The 20,795-nt window shown below is 40.6% G+C and overlaps 1 protein-coding gene and 1 pseudogene across 5 annotated transcripts in view; one reads left to right on the top strand and one right to left on the bottom strand.

Moving 5' to 3' along the window:
• Positions 1-9,951: 9,951 nt before the first annotated feature.
• LOC147424209 (uncharacterized) lies at positions 9,952-10,811 on the bottom strand (annotated as a pseudogene).
• Positions 10,812-16,654: 5,843 nt separating this feature from the next.
• The window catches only part of LOC147424207 (uncharacterized), a 91,902-nt gene continuing 87,761 nt past the window's right edge, over positions 16,655-20,795 (top strand). Inside the window, exons 1-2 of one of the 5 annotated variants that reach the window (XM_086502285.1) lie at positions 16,782-16,921; positions 17,904-18,012. In XM_086502285.1, the coding sequence (XP_086358411.1) occupies positions 17,929-18,012 (84 nt within the window). In that variant the 5' untranslated portion in view covers positions 16,782-16,921; positions 17,904-17,928. Of the gene's footprint in view, positions 16,926-17,903; positions 18,013-20,795 lie in introns of all 5 variants that reach the window. The other 4 variants (XM_086502286.1, XM_086502289.1, XM_086502288.1 and 1 more) reach the window with 4 other exon arrangements.

Raw genomic sequence — 20,795 nt, 5'->3', positions numbered from 1 at the left:
GTATAGACTTTGGGATCCCGAATCCAGAAAGGTTGTCCGCAGCAATGATGTTCACTTTAATGAATCCAAATATCATTCTAAACCAGAGAGGGTTGAGGAGATTAGAAGAGTTGTCTTCCAAGAAGATGGACCTGCACGTGCAAGACAAAATGTCAAGGCTCAAGAGGAGCAAGGACAGGATAGAGTGGAACCACAGGTTGTGGCTGAGCCTAAGCCACCTATTGTGCGTAGATCTGGACGTGTCACACGACCTCCTGATAGGTTTGTTCCATCTATGAACTATGTCATGTTGACTGATTGCAATGAGCCTTCATGTTACAAGGAAGCAGTGCAAATGAAAGACTCCGGGAATTGGCAATTGGCCATGCAGTCAGAGATGACAACTCTGCATAAAAACAAGACATGGAAGCTAGTTAAATTACCACAGGGCAAAAAGTCTCTACCTTGTAAATGGGTTTACAGGTATAAGATCACCGCTCATGATAGTCAGCCAAAGTACAAAGCAAGGCTTGTTGCCAAGGGCTTTAAGCAAGAACAAGGCATTGACTTTGATGAAGTCTTCTCTCCGGTGGTCAAGATGACTACATTGAGATGCTTTCTTGCATTGGTTTCCATATCAGATTTGGTGCTGCACCAAATGGATGTCAAGACAACGTTCTTGCATGGTGATTTAGATGTGGAAATTTACATGCAGCAGCTAGAAGGGTTTGTTGAGAAAGGCAAGGAAGATTGGGTATGCCAGTTGTTAAAGAGTCTTTATGGCTTAAAACAATCATTGAGGGCATGGTACCATAAATTCCACAAGTTTATGCTTTCTCAAGGCTACAAACATAGTGAGTTCGATCACTGTCTATATACAAAGAAGGCTAAGGATGGTAGTTGGCTGATCCTTATTTTGTATGTGGATGACATGTTGATTGCTGGCAAGCACTTGGAAGAAATTTCAGCTTTGAAGTCAAAGATGGCAAAATTGTTTGACATGAAACACATGGGTGAGGCAAGTCATATACTTGGTATGCGCATTGAGAGAGACAGATCAAAGAAGTTGATTTGGTTATCTCAAACAGAGTATATTGACAAGGTTTTGTAACGTTTCAATATGGAGAAGGGAAAGGCATTGAGTGTTCCATTGCCACCATATGTGAAACTTAGCAAACAAGATTGTCCTGTGTCTGAGGAAGAACAGGCTGAAATGGATAAGATTCCATATGCATCTGCAGTGGGTAGTTTGATGTATGCAATGATTGCTACTCACCCAGACATTGCATTTGCAGTGGGAGTAGTAAGTCGTTACATGTCAAACCTAGGCAAGAAACATTGGGAGGCAGTGAAAGGAATATTGAGATACCTGAAAGCTACAAAGAGTATGCGTATATGCTATGGGAGTCAGGAGCTAAGTGTGAAGGGTTTTACAGACTCAGATTATGCAGGTGACTTAGACAACCGAAGGTCTACGTCAGGGTATGTCTTTACATTGGCTGGTGGAGCAGTATCATGGCGTTCTAGATTACAAGATTGTGTTACTCAAGTCTACTACAGAGGCTGAATATGTTGCATCATCAGAGGCATGCAAAGAATCAATTTGGCTTAATCGACTAGTAACAGATTTGGGAATCAAAGAAGAGATGCCTGTGTTATATTGTGATAGTCAAAGTGCTATACAATTGGCTCGCAATTCAGTTTATCACTCAAAGACAAAGCATGTGGACGTGAAGTATCATTTCATTAGGGAAATGATACTCAAGGATAAGCAACTTCAGCTTGTCAAAGTTCACACCACAGAAAATCCTGTTGATCTACTTACAAAAGGACTTCCCTCAGAGAGCTTTGCGCATTTTCGCAAGTAGTTAGGTGTAGGGTAGTACATCACTTCTCTACATCTCTTGTATATTAGCTTGTATAGTAGCTTCTCTCACACTTAAAGTACCACATTGGACTCTAAGTGGGAGGTTGTTGGGGTATAAAGCCCAATGTGGTCGCCCAGGTAAGTGGGTAGCCCACCAGGTATGTACACATATTCTTTTGTTAAAACCTAATAAGAACTCACTATGCTCTACACATTACAGTAGAGCGAGTTCACCATATCATCGTGCTCTTCTTCTCGCACTCTCTCTCACGTCGCACTTCCGCTCGTACTCCTTCAGGGTACTCAATGCTTCCCCCCCCTGCATATTGAAATGCTGCAAAACTTTCTCAATGTATGTTTCTTGAGATAACTCAAGAATACGGCGTTTGCGATCTCTTTTGATTTGCATGCCAAGAAAGTGTGTAGCATCTCCCAAATCTTTCATTGCAAAATTGTTGCTAAGTGTTTTCTTTGAGTTGGCAATTTTCGCAATGGATTTCCTAGCTATAAGCATGTCATCAACATACAGAACTAGAATGATCATGGAGCCATCATCTAGCTTTCTTGTGTCCAAGCAGTGATCCTCTTCGCTCCTTTTATACCCTTGAGGCCTCATACATGCATCAAATTTATGATACCACTGTCTTGAACCCTATTTTAAGCCATAAAGTGCCTTTTTGAGCTTACATACTAGCTCCTCATGAGATGTGTTCTCCTGAACAAACCCTTCAGGCTGCTACATGTAAACATCCTCATCAAGATCCCCGTGAAGAAATGCTATCTTCACATCCATTTGGACAAGTTCCATGTCCTCAATTGCTACAAGACCAAGTACGGTTCTAAGTGTTGTCATCTTGACCACAGGCGAGAAGGTTTCATTAAAATCGATTCCCTTTTGTTGTTTGAACCCTTTGGCTACAAGTCTAGCCTTGTACTTTGGATTTGGATCACCTGAGGTAAATTTCTTCTTGTAAACCCATTTGCAAGGTAAAGCTTTTGCATCATTTGGTAGTTCTACCAAGTCCCAAGTGTAATTAGCCAGAATCGAGTTATACTCAGATTCCATAGCCTGCTCCCACTCACCACATCATCTGTCATCATGGCTTCTTGGTAGCAGCTTGGCTCACCACAATCGGTCAACATAATGTAATCAAGACCTGGCTCGAAACGCGCAGGTGGACAAGAGACTCTAGTAGACCATCTTAGTCCTTGACCATTACTATCCGCTCCCTCTGGAGCATTGCTAGTGGAAGGTACATCACTAGCCCGTTGAGTTGATTTCACTATCTCTGAGGCAGCATCCTCAAAAGTGACTCTCCGAATCTCTATTTCCTTGATAGGTTGTTTATGCATCTTCAACTCATTGAAGATCACGTATGAACTACGGATGACTCGACGAGATTCCGAGTGCCAAAGACGATATCCCATCTCTCCATCTGCACCATATCCAATGAAAATACATTTGTGTGACTTTGACTCTAACTTCTGTCGAAGTTTTTTAGGCACGTGAGCATAAGCTTCACAACAAAGAAAAAACGTAGATGGTCATAGTGGGACTTATGTTTAGACCATAACTCTTCTCGAATCTCATAATTCAATGGCGTACTAGGAGAACGATTTATAATGTGCACTGCAGTCAAGACGGCTTCTGCCCAAAAGCCTTGTGTGAGATTTGCCCTAGAAAGCATGGCTGTGACTATTTCTTGAATCGTACAATTCATGCACTCAGCAACTCCATTTTGAGCTGGTGTGTATGGTGTAGTAAACTGCCTTTTAATCCCCCTTTTGGCACAAAAATTGTCAAAACTCCTTGGAGACATACTCTCCACCGTTGTCAGTCCGCGACCTCTTGAGTTTCTTGCCAGACTGATTCTCAACAAGTGCAAAAGAAAATTGGAACACAAGAAGAACTTGATCCTTATGTTTCAAAGGATATGCCCACACCTTCGAGTAGAGCCATCTATGAATGTCACAAAATAGATGGCGCCCCCTAGAGATTTGGTTGACATAGGACCACAAACATCACTATGTACTAAATCTAGAGGTTCAGCTTGCTTTTGACCCAATGGTAAGTGAATGGACCTAGTCTGTTTGCCATAGATATAGTGCTCACAAACAGGAAAGTCAACATAAGACAAGATAGGTAAGTAGCCAAAATGAGTTAGAGTTCTCATTCCTTTTTGGATAATATGATCGAGCCGGCAATGCCACAACTCAGTAGACGTCAGCTTGCTATAGATATTAATCATGACCAACATCTGACACATACATGGAATACAAGGTACCATGCTTCTGACCTCTGAGTACAACAAGATTACCTTTGCGTACTATCTATGAACCATTGCCAAATGTGGTGTTGTAGCCCAAATCATCAAGCTGACCAACAGAAATCAAGCTTTTAGTCAACTTGGGCACATGTCTGACATTAGATAAAGTAAAGTGCGTGCTATTCCTTAGATGCAATTTGAAGTTTCTGACACCCTCAATGTCTAGTTCATAAGCATCACCAAGTCTCACTTTGCCACAAGAGTGAGAATAAGTAGAGAATCACTCTCTATGTGGTGTCACATGGAAACTCGCACCAAAATCTACTATCCAATTTTGTGCATACTGTGCATCTTCTGTAACAAGAACCTCAACAGGTAGATCTGTTGTGAAGACCAATACGTCAAAGGTAAGTGGCATAACAACCGCTGGAAGAGTCTCTATAATAGGAGCATTTGAAGACTCTAGCACATTGATCTCCTCTAACTTTGCTTTGCCCTTGTTTGAATCATCAGACTTAGAAGTGTCATCGGATTGTTTATCCTTCTTGCTTTGCTGCCATTTCCTGCAATCCTTCTTCACATGCCCTTTTTTATGGCAGTGATAGCACTCAATATTATGAATAGAACCACGAGACTTACTGTGTGAGCCCCCATGTTCCTTGATTTTGACATGACTTTGAGTGCGACCCCTCTTATATATCACTAGCAACATACTCATCACCATCCTTCTTGCCTTTGAGAGATTTCCTGTGAATCTTCCGGTAAACAGACTCCCAAGGACGTCATTGTACACTATACCATACCAGGTGCTGAGTTGCTAATTACAGTACAGAACGTATCCCAAGATGAGGGTAAATTGCATAGCAAGAAGATACATTTGATTTCCTCATCGAAGACCAAACCCTAAGTGGTCAACTGAGTGAAAATGATATTGAACTCATTAATGTGAGTAGAAATAGTGCCCTCTTTCTTCATACGAAGGTCAAACAGCTTCTTCATCAAGAAAACCTTATTAGTGGAACTTTTGTTCTCATAACTGGAACACAACTTATCCCATACATCTCTAGCAAACGTTTCTCCAACTATAGTAAAGTACACAAATTCGATCAAATGCAAACGGAGGGTAGATTTGGCCTTAAATTCAAGTCTCTCCCACTCAACATCTGTATACTCGCCCTCTGGGCGCTCCATGATAGGATCCAGCTGGCCTTTTTGTATCATAACATCTTGAATCTTCTCTTTCCAGATGGCAAAATTCGTCCCATCAAATTTTTGGATATTGTAAATATCATTTTCACCACTAAATGACATGGCTGCAAGCTAAAGATAATATGGCGATAAACACTGGTAATTCTAGGAAAATTTCGGCAGAGTTTTTCCAAAAAAACTAACAAAATCTCAATCCAAAATTGTCACAAGAGATCAGTAACACATCAAAAGTAATGCTCTCAGAGCATAAGTCAGGCGCATCAACCACTAACTCTGCATAAAAAGTCAAAAGCTGACCCAAGATTGCCAACATGGCGTCAAATGCACCTAGCCCTCTCTATACATGTCCTATGGTGAGGCCACAAAAAAGGGGTACTCCAGCAACCTGTATCAGCGAAAGGATCATAACATTCGAGAATCCCCAGCTCAAGAAAACCTCACGCCTATCGACCCTCACAAAAGGTTATGTAGACAAGAAACCAGCCCAGTCTCAGAAAGGGCCTCCGAACCAAGTCTCAAAAACGATCGGGACTACCAGAAACAAGCCGAGTCGGCTTCGACAAAGATGCATCCAATTTACTGTCACGCAATGTATGCACAACCATTTTGGCATATCTCTAGCCTACTCATTTTCAGCCCTTTCCTCATCAAGTACATTATGTACATTTGCATCAGTAATAGGCTGATCTGTAACATTTTCAGAAACCCCCATAGGCTGTACATTTGCCTCATTGGAATTTACATTCGTATTTCCACCACTAAAAGAGGCAACAAAGTGTCATAAATGTCCTGTGAGCTTACATTATTGTCTCTAGTACATGACAAGAAAGACTGAACAGAATCTTATACAAACACTAAATCCCGTGAAACCAAAATACGCTTTGTTTGCGGATGATACAACCTGTAACCTTTGCTTTCAGCACTATAACCAACAAAAATACATTTGACAACCTTATCATCCAATTTTTTGCGTTGTGTTCGTGGCACCAAAGCATATGCCAAACAGCCTAAAACACGCATGTGCTCAATAGAAGGCTTTCTATCATGCCATGCTTCATATGGAGTAATAGAATGCAAAGCTTTCGTATGACACCCGTTTAGTACATAAGTGGCACACATGATGGCTTCAAGCCAAAAAGAATGCGGCAAAGCTTGACTTTTGACCATACATCATGCCATTTTCGTAAGTGATCTATTTTTCCTCTCAGCAACACCATTTTGCTGAGGTGTATAAGGCACTGGTATCCCACGACTAGCCAGAAATGCATTAAATTCATGAGACATATACTCCCCCCCTCGATTGGAACGGAGGGTGCGCATAGTACATTTCGATACATTTTCAGCCATAGCCAGAAATTGTTTGAAGCACATAAAAACTTCGGACGTGGCTTTAAGCGGAAATACCCATGCATGCCTAGAGTAATCATCAATGAAAGTCATGAAGTAAAGGTAATTGCCCAAGGACGGAGTTTGCATGGGCCCACAAACATCACTATGCACAAGCTACAACCTGCATGTGGCCCGAACTGAACCATCCTTTGGAAACTTCGAACGTTGCATTTTACCCAAAATACAGCCTTCACAGACATGTTTGACAGGTGCTTCAAGAGGCGGCAAAGAAGCAACCATATCAGATTTCTGCAAACGTAGCAAACTGGCAAAATTCAGATGACCAAAACGTGCATGCCAAAGTTTTGCATCTGAAATAGCCCTGGAATCTACAACTGCATTTGCAAAATTTTGTCCACACTTGTCATACAAAGTGAGCTTATACAGCCCACGACACAAAATCCCAGATGCAACAATTTCATCACCAAAACTGAGATCATGAATTGTACATCTGTCATCCACAAATTTGACTACAAGTCCAAGTCTAACAAGTGCAGATACAGACAAAAGATTCTTCTTGATCCTAGGTACATAAAGTGCATCAACAAGTGTAAAAGAACTGCCATTTGCAGTAGTAAGCACAATCTTTCCAACTCTCTGAACCGGATAAGAGGCATTATTGACACAAGTGACTAAATTCCCATGAGGGACAGACTCGAGAGAGGTGAACAATTCATGATGTGAGGTAATGTGCTTTTGTAGCACCACTATTGAAATACCCATGTGAATATGGAGCAACTGACATGCATGCATGATGGACAGCAGGATTGTAAGTGCACACTGCACTAAAAGCCCATTCGCATCAACATCAGCATCACAGTCTCCTTTCACAGAAGACTCAACAATGGCTGCATTTGTAGTGGAACCAGCATTTGCAGTGGAACCACCCTCTTTCTTCTTAGCCTCTTTGGCCTTTAACTTAGGAAACTGCTTAATCAAGTGATCATTAGCTTTATAATAATGGCAACGTATCTTCTTTTTGCCCTATCACCAGAATTGCCAGACGAAGTACTGCCACAGCAGAAGCATTGGGAACAGAAGTTTTGCCACTCGCAACAGAACCATAAGAAGTGGCTGCATTGCTATTAGCACCCTTTCTTTGAGAAGCAATAAAAGCCTGTTCAACTGCACGCTGTCTAGTCCTGTTTTTTCTGGAAAGTGACTCTTGCAACAGCAATGTGCATAATGCATCAAACTTGACAACTTCTGGATTTCCTTGGGTCATAAGTCTCCAAGTACTAGCAAAAGTCTGGTAAGAATCTGGTAAGGCATCAAGAACAGTCTACACAAGGGGACTGTCTGAAACGACTTCACTTGCAGAAATAAGTTGCTCATTGATATCCTTGACACCAGCAAGAAAAGTGTCCATATCATCTTTCTCATGCATAATCTTCGACTCGAGCTCTTTACGCAGCAAAGCAATTTTAGCCTCATTGCGGCTTGCATAAAGACTTGCTAGAATATCCCAAGCCTGTTTTGCAGATTTTGTTGAACGAATGTGAGGAACAATGGTGAGCTTCACATACAACGCAATCAATGCATGAGCCTGCGCATCCTTTACATCCCAACGAACTTGTTCTACCGTAGGCAAAACAACTCTAATAGCAGCAATCCTTGCAGCAAGACCTGCAACATCCTCAACGTCGCTTGCATCCTCAGAACCAGGATGTACATCAATGCCCTGCACAATATTCCAGACGCCCTTTGACACAAGAACATGCTGCATCATATAAGCCCACATAGGGCAATTGTCCCCATCCAACCTATCCTCAGCAGCAAACATCTTGAACACATTTGTGTTGTTGTCAGCCATGGTAAATGTTGCACTTGATGTGAAAACTGGAGAAACGGAGCGGAAACAACACGTGCTATAAAGCACAAATCATTGTAGACTGTAAGGCACCTGGCACTGATAGAAATTCTGCACAAAATGACAAAATTGCCTGTGCAGACCTTCCTGTAGTGGAACAGAGGCCGAAATGAGCCAGAATCAGAAATCTAAGCATACTGAGCTCTACAAGCATTCCCGTTTTATTTGTCGAGCTGCGAACGCTCGCCAAACCTCACTGTAATTGGAGAAAGTGAGCAGGCGTGTACTATAGTAGCTGGCGACTAAGCCCGAGAGGATGCAACCTGCTCTGATACCAATTGTTGGAATTAGGGTTACATGGAAACGCACACAGCTTGGAGAAGATGAAGGAATCTCAAGGCACACAATAGAGTGTGTGTTACTTAGTGTGCAATGGGAAGATAGATAGCCCTAGAGTGATGGGCGTATATACAATGCACGAGGGAAAAAAACCCCCTAAAGAGGGAAAAATGCCCCGGCGGTCCTAGTGTGTTCACACACATCACTACCCCATGTATATGGTAACAGGGGCTTCCCACTACTTCCTAAGTCAATTGTGAGGCATTTTGTTATCAAACATTTCAAAAATTAGCTCTAGAAGTTGGCCAACAAGTTGTCGAGAAAAGTAAAAAAATGTAAACTTTGACCATAAACTAAAAAATGAGTCTAACTAGATTAAAACAAGCCCAATTTGGTCCAAAGTGTTCACTTAGATGTTTCTAAGTTTTATTTATCTTTGCAAGTTTGATACATGTACTCCAATCCCTTCACAACAACAATATCAGTGTAATAAAAAAAAACTACAACCCAACCGAAACTTCTATGTATGTCATTCTTGTAGAGAAACCTACAAGGCTTCAACAAAAAAGTACTATTTTGCACATGTCAAAGTTAAATACCCAAAAAAAAATTGCACATGCTACAAGCATTGCCATCATTTCAAATAAAGATCCCTCAAAAGCATAATCTTTAGGGTCCCAAATATTACAAGGCAAAAAGCATGCCATTGGAGAGATTGTTTTACTAGGAAATGCCAAAATAAAGCCTCACAAAGTGTACTAATCACCCACCAAAATGTCAAAACAAATTGTGCAAACTACTAGGCATTTCTTTTTTCTCTATTTCTTTGAAGGTGTAGACCATCTGATTCAAGATGAAAGTGAGATCTCTTTCACGTAGCGTTGGTTGATGTATAATCATATGTTGCTTACCATCCAACCCAAGAATCTGTGTGTAGACAAAGTATAGGTGCTTACAAGCCAAGTAAGATTTTGTTGCTTTCTCCCGTCCTTGAAAATTAGGGCATGTATAGTAGGGCTCCATAGCCACATGCACATCATATACATCTTGTGTTAATATCTTGAACACGGCATGATGAGCAGGCACCAAAATTATCTCTTGCACACAACAAGATAGATAGATAAAATCGGACCTCCATTATCACTTGCCTCCTTAGAGACACCGGACCTCCATTTTTTGTTGCTCTTGCTAGAGGTTCCCACTGTCTCCCCTTCCTTAACAACCTTTGGAGAAGGAGCTCTAATCACAAAACCTGCCCCTAGCAAACCAACATACTCCTCCTTTGATACACCTATTTTACTCTCTACTAGCCAAGTTGTTGGCCTTTTCGGTGATGACAATACTTGTTTGGCCACAACTTCAGTGTGATGCACATCATGGCCACAAAACCACATCCATTGGTGTTGCCTCTGGTCTTTGTAAGTTCTTCTCTTCCAAAATCATGGGGCCACAAGTCCTAGAGACCTACTTTGCATGACCCCTTGGCACAGCAATCTCAAAATCACCAATAACGTATTCACTAATAGAGAGTATGGTGTCATCTATTATGTCATTACTTGCATGAATCTCCTCATATGTGGAATCTGTATTCACATCAAATCTTTGTCCCTCTTGCTTCGTGTCGATATCAAACAAAATCTTTCGTGCTCGTCCGTGCTCTTTTCATTGTCTAGACTCCGTCACATAACCAGGCTTATGAGAAGTAGTTTCTACAAACCCTCTAGCCTTCTTTCTTTGCACGGTTTCCCTGTCTCCATATACGGAAGCACCGAAACCTATGTGATTAGTCCACAAAGGGGAATAAGTCCAAATGTTAGGACAAGGGTCATGCAAGGGCAAGATCGACTAGGAGCCACATGTATGGCACGCATAGCAAGGGGTCTCAATAGCTAAGCTAAAGATCTCTCTTAAGAGACTTGGATGGGACGAGATCATTATGCTACTTACCCATGGTCTCACATTGGTATGAGCACACAAAGATATCATGGCATGGAGAATTTGAAATAGAAGGTTGCCTTGTTGAAGCTTCATAAAGCTGAACAACCATGATTCATGAAGACTTGGATGATGAAGCTTTTTGTTGAATCTGCTAACATTCTTGTGGGAGACGTCAAGGTTCGATGAATTTGACTATGATAACATATGAAGTTGACTTTTGTAAATTGTTCCAAATATATTGTGTTGTGAAACTTGGACATTTGTGTCGGTCTCTTTGTAAAAAAGGACTACATATGTGGAGGATACTCTATGACATAAGTGAGAGGGGCCGTCATAAAAACATGCTCCATACTATCTTTATATGGCTAAAATAAACTCCATGAGCTCTTAGACCATGTTGTCCACCCTTGTGACTAACAACATGTGCCATAGAAAATATCACTATCTTTGTAATCATGCAATCTTTTTTTTTTGGGTTCAAGTGTATGTTATCCTCATATTCCATTCTTGTTTTCAAGATTTGGAAAGTGTGCACCATAGCACAAGCATAAAATTGCTACCTCTTGTAGCTATGTGAAAGAAATACTAGTAGAGTAGACATGCTTGTACGTTGACTCTATATGCCTTCCCTTGATTGCTATCTATGTAGATATGCATGCCCTTTGTCACATTAATGAACATGCTATGTGATGAAGCCTCCATAGAGAATCCATTATCATAGTGATATAGATGTAGTTGCACTCCTTGTTTGACAGTTCAAGATCATCTTAAGCTTTGAATTAAAAAAATACAAACTTTAACTTTCAAGTGAGCACTTTGATAGACCCTTGGAAGAGGTAAAGTCCTAAAAAAAAATTGCCCATTGGCATGAGTGTAGCTAGTCTTAGCCTCTAGCACCAACTAAGGGCCCTTCTCCTAAGGCTAAGCCATCTTAACAACTTAAGACCTTTTGGCATGAGTTAGAATCAGCATGATAGTTGAGGACCCTGTTTTGAAGTGTAAATCACCATGGAAGTATGCAATCTTGTGTATAATTGAAAAAAGAAAACATAGACTTGCATCTTAGCAAAGAGGATTCTACATATTCTTGGAAAATAGTCCATATAACATGAGAATAATGGGAAAACATGTGACCATTGAGCTACTGTTTGATTATCTTAGGAATATCTTTTCTTAGTGTGTTAAAAAGTACCTTATCTTGTTCCATGAATGCGCACACCTTCTCATGACCTATCCAAAAGAAAAAAATTTGCATTTATTGTTTCTATATACATTTATTATGCAACATATGCACGAGAAGTGAGCTTGAAATAATGTCCTTGTAGTTAAGTTCCAAAATATCTTGAAATTGGATAATAAGCTTGTAATACAAGTTCATCATAGGCCTTGCCATAAGAATGTGATCCTATATCAGGGCCTTTTTCATAACCAAGAAGGTGGGATACCCCGTGTGGACAATGGCTCTTGGTTTGTGAACCTAAATAATTAAAGTAGAGCTTGGATTTCTTAGACGTTTGGAAATCTTAATGTTATGAAGGGTTCAAGATGTCTAAACTTGTGAACCCCAAGGCACCTTCACCTTCGCAAAAGAAAATGATGTCCTTGCTCAAGATTAGTGGTCAATTCGATGAAAATCAACCCTTGGTTAAGATTTTGTTGAGGTAAGCTTGTAGCTTACACTCATAGTGAGAACAAACCCTTAAGACAAGCATGCACCATTTACAAGCATAATCACACCTTTCTTGTGGAACCTATAAGCCTCACACATGGTATTCATTCCGTAAACACATGCCACACACTTGATATCCACATGCTATTCGTGGTAGCTCACATGACCCTTTCCATTACCACTTGTGGTGCATATCCATCCACTCATTGATTGCACTTCTCCACCTTGAGCATATAAATGGTCACTATGCAAAACTTGTAACTCTCCCTCTCTCATTCTAATAAATCAAGCAAGTTCATTTCTTATTATTGCATTGATTATAATCTCTCTAATCTACGTATTCCTAATCGTTATGAAACTCTTACTATGATGAATGCCTCATCGGTCTATCCAACATAGGCATTACAAAGTTTTGATGATGCATTAGATGCTCTACCTTGGCAAGTGAAATGGTCATTTGAGTCTTTAACTATGTGATTCATATCACCAAAGCATTAAATCACACACGACCACCACTCCATGCCATCGAGAGAGGAGAATTCATAGCGGATAGAAAGTTGTGCTTGACATAGAAAACCTTAATGCAAATAGTGTAAGCAAGAGGAAGCACCTTGGCTAGATTTTATGGAAAGAGGTGAGCATTATTTTTTTCATATCTAAGGAAACATGAATGTTTAGGGACCTGGCTAATAGAATATAATAGCAAAAACCTTACTTCATAGAAACCTTTTAGAAACGTTGTAGCAGTTGTAGGGAATGTCACCCTTAAGAATGAGCACATGAAACTCCCAACTAGCGTATTCTTGTTGAGAATTTGATGGTAAAATGTAAGACCATGTAAGAAGAAAAAGTACAATCCATGATTGCAATAGAATATTTTACTATATAGTAGTACTTGTGTGTTGTAATATTGGCATCTCATTCCACCAAAATAACTCTAGATAAGTAATATTGAAATGTAGTTGCATCTACAATCAATCAATCTATACATGTTCAACATCTTATACCACTAACATGTAGAAAATATTGATTTGTTTGAATTCTAATACAATGAGGGTATTAGACTAATGGTAAAGTGCTAGTTTGTCATCTTGTAACTCCTAGATGTCTCTTTGAGTTATTCTAATTGTGACCATTTAGCCTTCACCTCTAAGGGTGACAATTTCTTGAGTCTATGTAGGATGAATTATGGCTACAAGAGCAAGGAAACTTAGGAGAATCCTCAAAATGTTCATGTAACTACAATCAAAGTGCATTAACAATCTGACTAATCATTCATAGTACATGAAAACATGATCGATGCCCATGCAAATGATTAATGCTAGTGTGCATGAATTTTGATTTGTACCATCCTTCATACGATTGGTCCCAAACAAAAAATCCATGTGTTAATCATCACGCATGTGGAATGCAATACAATATTGATGCACTTTTGTGTGATTAAAACCTAGATCATGACACTATTGAGGAATTTAAACTCGTAGTTTCTCTACTTTCCATGTATCAGTCACTATAGTTACAGACACGATATCATGTTTTCCATCAAGAACTAATCAAGTGGAAAGATAGACCTAAAGAAAGTACCACTTGGGAAAACATTAGTGTTTTAAAGAAGAAATACCCCTGATTTTCAAGGGCAAAAACTCTTCTTAAAGGGAAAAGGAGGAGGGGGGGGGGGGGGTTAATGTTAGGATGACAAGGGTCCTATAAGGGCAAGGCCATCTAGGAGCCAATGTTTAGGAGCCACATTGACATGCATAGTAAGGGTTCCTGGTAGTTGAGCGAAGGAGATCTTCTTAAACGAGTTGGATGGGTCTCAAGCCAAAGCTTTGCAAAAATCTTCAGACTTCTCACTAGGTAAAGCCTTTGTGAAAAGATCAACATGGTTATCCTGCTAGGCAAATAAGGCAAGTTGACCTCTCCTATAAAGACTCGCTCCTTGACATAATGATAATGCACCTCATTGTTCTTTGTGCAAGTATGGAAGGTTAGGTTCCTTGCAATTTCCAAAGCACTCTAACTATCAATGAAGATCATGGTGGCAAATTGCTCTCCAACACATGTCAATCAAATATTTCAGCCAATAACACTCAATAGTAGCTATGAAAGTGGCCATGTATTCAACCTCACAACTATAAGTGGCCATTGTAGATTGCTTCTTGCTCAACTAAGATATGCACAAATTATCGAGTATGAAACAAAAACCACTAGTGGACACTTATGTGCTATAGAAACCAACCCAATCTGAGTTTGAACAAGGATGTAAATAAGTGAAAATGGCCTACCTTAAGATAAAACAACCCAAGATGTATAGTGCCAGTCAAGTAGCAAAAGATCCACTTAACTGCCTTCCCGATGTGTAGAGAGTGGGCTATGCATAAATTTACTCACTTGCACGAGTGCATACTGAGCGTTTGGCCTCATAATACATAAATGAGGCCACCAATATTTTATTGCTAGAGGGTGACATCAAAGTGTTCTCCACCAGCATCATGTAGACTAAGCTTCAAATATATCTCCTAGGAGTAGTAATAGGTTGTAATCTTCAAGCTAAATCTATGCAACAATGTCTCAATGTGCTTTGTCTGACACAAAGCAATGCCTCCATCAACCTGCTAAAAGTGTATGCCCAAATATTGATGCAAAAGCCCCTAATTTGACATCTAAAAAGAGGCATATATTCAAATCCGCCTTAAAATCAGCAAGATGTCCCTCATTTTGGCCTAGTGAGTAACACGTCATCAACATAGGGCACGATGATCAGAAATAGATCATCCGCACCCTTGACATACAAAGTGCTCTAAGTTGGATTATTCTGAAAACGATGTGCAAGCAAATACACATGAATCTTTTCATATCAAGACCATGGAGCTTGATTTAAACCATAGAAAGCTTGTACACCTTGTTTTTCTATCCTTTTTGAGAAAAACCACAAGGTTGTGATACAAACACTTCCTCATGCAAATCCCGTAACAAGTGGGAGAAAAAGTCTCATAAAAATAAATGCCCTTTCTTTAAGCATACCCTTTTGCCACAAGTCCATCCTTATAACGAGCAACACTATCATCATGCTTACGTTTAAACTTGAAAACCCACTTAGTACCAATAGACTTTCTGCAAGGAGACAATTCACACAAAGACCATGTACCATTCTTCAGGCTTATATTTTAGCTTGAGAATCCACTTAGTAACAATGGCCTTTTTGCTAGGAGGCAAGTCACACAAAGGTCATGGCCATTCTTCACAATAGCATCTTACTCATATTGCATTGTGATTCAAATTGTCCTTTTTTTCCCATATTATAGAAGTTTTAAGCTATCCATTTGACGAGTTGAAGGTTTTTGGTATTTATCGTCTTTAAGCCAAACAATATTGCAGATTCTTATACAAGTGAGTTGTGGATACTTTGTTCTCCATGCATAATAATTTAGACCATTGCTACATTTGCCTTATAGTTGCTAAAGTGCAACACCAAGCAAATGGGTAGTCTTTGACTTGTCCATTCCAATCCTTTAACATTCTAGCTAGGAGCTAGGGTTGTTGATAGATTTTGAGTAGATCTTAAAAATTGTGTATACCTACTTTGTTTGGATAAGACCCACCAGTACTATGTCTCATTTCTTGCAACACCTACTTTGTTTCCTAACTTATTGCCCGTTTCCCTCCTTTTACAAAAGAGGAAGTTAGGGGGAAGAATATTAAAAGCTTATGCATCTCAAGTCCTACATGGTTCCAAATGTGCATATAACCTTATCATCAACTACACTTGGACATGCTCAATAGATCAACTGTTAGCCTCCTAGGTTTGCAGTAAGCTCCAAGAAGGAAAGGGGCAAATGTAGGATTAGGGATGTGAATATGCGAAGGCCAAGGACGGTTTATTCCAATAGATTTAAGGTATGACTACCCTTTTAGTGGGAATAAGTTGACTTGAGTGCGAATGGGAATAAGACCCCTCCCCACGGGACGAATTGGCTTCAGATGGAAGCAATGATCCGGACCAATCTCATGTCTTTCAGAGGAAACAAATGGTTCCCACCAATCGTCCCCTTTGTGACGCAAACCACTGACTTCCCTCTTCCGGGGCTACCATCACACCAGCTTCTTGAAAGGTGTAAGTGTTGTAAATTATATTGTACTCAAAGGGCAAAGTTCCCTTTGCTATATCTAACTTTCATAAAAGGGTTGACTACCCTTTGTAAAGTTCGTTGGAAAGGCAGGCATGTCCAAATGTTTGAGCTCCATTACATTGGAGTACTAGTCGGGTAACGCATGTCGACGCGATCGACCCTGCCTTCACGCTTCCTCCAATTGCCATGGACGAAGTGCATCAAACTAGCAGCTCCGAGGATCACTTCTCATCTGGATTCCAAAAGACGAGTTTCTGCTTGCATCTTCGCGTGCCATTTACGAGCAAAAGGCTGCTCAATAGAGCTTGCGGTCGATCCAAGAAAGTAGGTGCATTTCGGCCCCTTCTGCATTTGGAAGCAAGTGTAGTTGTAGCATGTGTGTTTGTGCGTGTGTGTGGGTGTGTGTTTTTTGAACAGTGATCCAGCGTCATACCTTCAGTATTGACATGCTTGGTGCATACAAAGCACAAACAAAAGGACACTAGTGCTCTTTAGCAATCGAGAAAGACCTAAGACCCTCTTGCATGCCTAGGGATTAAAACCTCATTCTTTAGAGTAGATTAGATTAGGCATTAACGTAGCAATCTTTCCATTGCGTTGGGGTCAAGTAGATCTTGGCTAGTTGAAATTTCAATCAGAAGAAGTTTTGGACAAATTCTCACAATAATTCCCACATTGTGACTTACCTCAACATCGTGAGCTTCTGTGAGGGAGGCACCGCATACCTAGCTAGGTATGCGGTGCCTCTTGAGCGGAAGCTCATGATGTTATGCATTGTATGGAAAACATTGACAAAGACTCCGTTTTCCTACATGAGAAAATTTTTAAATCTTCTTGTGAATTGAAACCAGCCTTATTGAAATTTTTCCTAGTATGAACGATTTATCTGTTCAATAGAACATGTTTTGCCACTTAAATTGTTTACTTTTTTATTGTTTGCTTATTTCCATCCAATACTTTACTCAATTACAAGCTTAAAGCATACTACAGGTTCAAGCAAGAATGTAATGTCCGGAGTAGTAACCGTTTATTCTTGTAAATCAAGTTATGCATAGGCAAGGTCAATTTTTGATCATCTTGTGCAAATGTTGGTAGCACTTTCAATGGGGATGGTTTTGTAATAGCACTATGCACACTCCCTATCAAGGCAAATTGTAATAGTGCTTTAGAGCATATAGTATGCTTGAATCTTTTTTGCATCACTAAATATTTAAATTTGAATGTTGCAAAATTCAAAAAATTATGCATAATGTACTCCTGGCCTTTTTTATCCTAGTTTTATGGTGTGTGAGTGTGTCCTCTACAGTTAGGTTGAACATCCTCAGGAGCCCATGATGGTTGGAAGCTCTCCTCGACCATCCCCTTTTGGTCGATCATTTGGTGGTTCCATCTTACGAGGATCGAAGCACCTCAAGGTATGGTTCTGAGTTGCTTAGCAAGCAACATTTTTTTAATTTCAGCCTTAAAAATTGGCCTATGAATGTGCTTGGTAATTTTATCTTCACCCGTTCAATTACGTTGTATTTGATACCGGTATAAGTAAGTCTACATTACATGCACCCGAGCACATCCACAAAACAACTCACATTCTCTGGCTTTTCGAATTCTTGTGAGGAGGGTGAAAGGCTAGATATAGCCGAATCAAGCAATATTGGAGTGAGTTGTGTAGTTAGTGTATCGATAGGTGGTGACGGGTCAAGAAGCATAAGCTCATCATATATCGTACTTGTGTACATGTCACACTCATATATGAAATGAATGATAGCAAATGATGGTAGTGAAGGCTCCTTTATTCTAGGAAAACTTCTCGGACCACTACCACATGATGAGGATGCGTGTCACAAGTTGGTGACATGGCAATTGAAAAGGAGGACTTGTTATGAGCGGCGGACCATGCTGGCGTGGCACTATACGACGAGCCCACAAAGTGCGGAATTGTATAGACCCTTCGCAATTTATGAAAACTGCTTTTGGGTGCTAGCTACTGGTTGGGAATGCTTTTGAAGACCCAACTTTTCATAGCAATTGCTTTTCAAGGTGAGGGGCCTTTAAATCCAAGCCTTGGGGTCTTACTCTAGCATTCTCGCACAAGAGAAGCAGAGGTAGAGCTCCCTGGCAATTGTAACTTTGTGAAGCCATATGAAAAGAAATATTGGAAGGGGCGCCAACGTTCTGGGGCCTGTAACATGCTTGGACACCCAAGCGAGAAATCAATAGCAACACAATAGAGAAACTGCAACAACTGAACTTGAAAGGAGAAAGAGAGAGAAGAGGAGAGTCGACACGAAGCGGTGGAGTTCCGATTTCAGATCCATTGGCCCCAAAGACTCGTGCCCCTTTCGGTAATTCTTTCTTCATTGCTTTTTGTAACAAACTTCGACACCCCAAGTCTAGAATCTGTCGCGACATGAGAGAGAGATTCACTTAAAACACTTCATAGAATCAAATTACAGTTAAATTGAGTCGACATGGCCCGGTGTAGGTCTGTGCCAAGAGAGATTGGCCCCAAAGACTGGCGCCCCTTTCGGTATTTCTTTTTGTATTAATCTTTGAGCAAAGTACAACTCCCGAGGGTCCTCTGCTCTCCGACTCTTCGTCCAGATCTTCGGCAGAGTGAGGCCCTTGGGTTCCTTTTATTCTTACAAAGGGATGCCAAAAGCAGAGCCCCAAAATCAATTACACAAAAAGCTTCTAACTCAAAAGCACTAGGCCCAAAAGCAGCCAGTGCTATTTGCGAAAATCCGTAGCTGTGCCACGTCAGCATTGTCATGTCAGCGCAACTCACGGAAATCCGTACGTTTCGCCACATCAGCAGCCAGTGCAATTTGCGATATTCGTACAGCTTGGCAGTCCGCCGGTTTTATTTCCTTTGTGTCCCTTGGCCTTGCCTCGGCTAATGCCCATATGTTGGAATAACTTAAAAGGTGATAAGTCTTTACTTTTAATGTCCTGGGTCATACTACATCATCAGTTTGTGACATACCCCCCTCTTGAAAGAAATGTAATCGCCCTCGATTACGCCTGCAAAACGGACAGAGGCCATAATCCAGTTCAGTAGGCACTGACTCTAAGTACCGACGCACTAGACATGACATCTAGCACTTGTACAAAGACGACAGTCACATCACATCACATGACATCACATCCATATCAAATCATTCACATTAAGATTTATTCCAAATCTCAGACCATGACTGCCAGCAACGTATTTAGTAAGTGCATCTAGATCCATCCCGGACCTCACTGATGTCGTATTAATTAATCCTTATTGCGATCATGTCTATAGAGATTCTCAAGATTGAAATGCTGCAATCATTTCGTCTTTTAGTTCCTGCACTCAAACAAATCACATGAGAGAGTACACATCATTCAGGTTCAATTTCGGGAATTCCCATTTTCATCATTCATAGCAGAATATTGTCAGCACAACGGTATCCGTGAAATCCAAAGGAAAGTCAGTGACTCTATTCTATCCAGGTAATCTATGACAAAGGAGCGGAGTGACTCCCCTCTTGTGTAGTCCCGTCTGCACCAAATTCAACCTTGCTGATTCACAGGATCTTTCTGAGTAGATGCAACTAAACCAAAAGCCTCAAGGTAAAGTTCCAAAATCTGAGGAGTATCTGGTAGGTCCTCCTCCTCTATCCACATTGCATCCAATACCGGATAGTTCTTAAATTTCACTTAGAACCGTCGAATCACTTTACCTTTCACTTTTCTTTCTTTATGTGTCAAAATCTGTTCTGGAACGAGTATCTGCTCGCTCTCTTCCACTTTGGGTTGCTCATCAGGCTCCCCATCAACTGACACCTCACCCTTAAAGGGTTTCAACAGACTCACATGAAATGCATTGTGAATCTTCCAAGTATCTGGAACTTGAGTTTGAAGGATATATCATTTATCTTTTCTTCAATCTGGAAAGAGTCATAACATTTCATGCCAAGCTTTGGAAAAAGCCGTTCCTTTCCCTTTCGTTTCCTTAGGCATGCCTTATCAAAACGTAAGAGCACCCAATCATTTGCCTTCAACTTTGAGTCGCGTCAATGTCGATCTGCTGCCTTCTTGTGCCGTGCTTGAGACTTCTCTAGAGCCTCTCGAACCTTGGCAAAAGCAGTGTGGTCCCTCGTATACTGATCGGCTTCAAAAATCTTGTCTTTAGTGCTTAGAAAGGGAGGGACCTTCGTAGCACCTTCAATTA

The sequence above is a fragment of the Adiantum capillus-veneris genome, chromosome 26 (assembly GCF_014529385.1).
Source record: "Adiantum capillus-veneris isolate H3 chromosome 26, ASM1452938v2, whole genome shotgun sequence".
Taxonomy (NCBI): Eukaryota; Viridiplantae; Streptophyta; class Polypodiopsida; order Polypodiales; family Pteridaceae; genus Adiantum; species Adiantum capillus-veneris.
The sequence above is the reverse complement of the archived record's forward strand: the minus strand, read 5'-3'. Positions and strand labels throughout refer to the sequence as shown.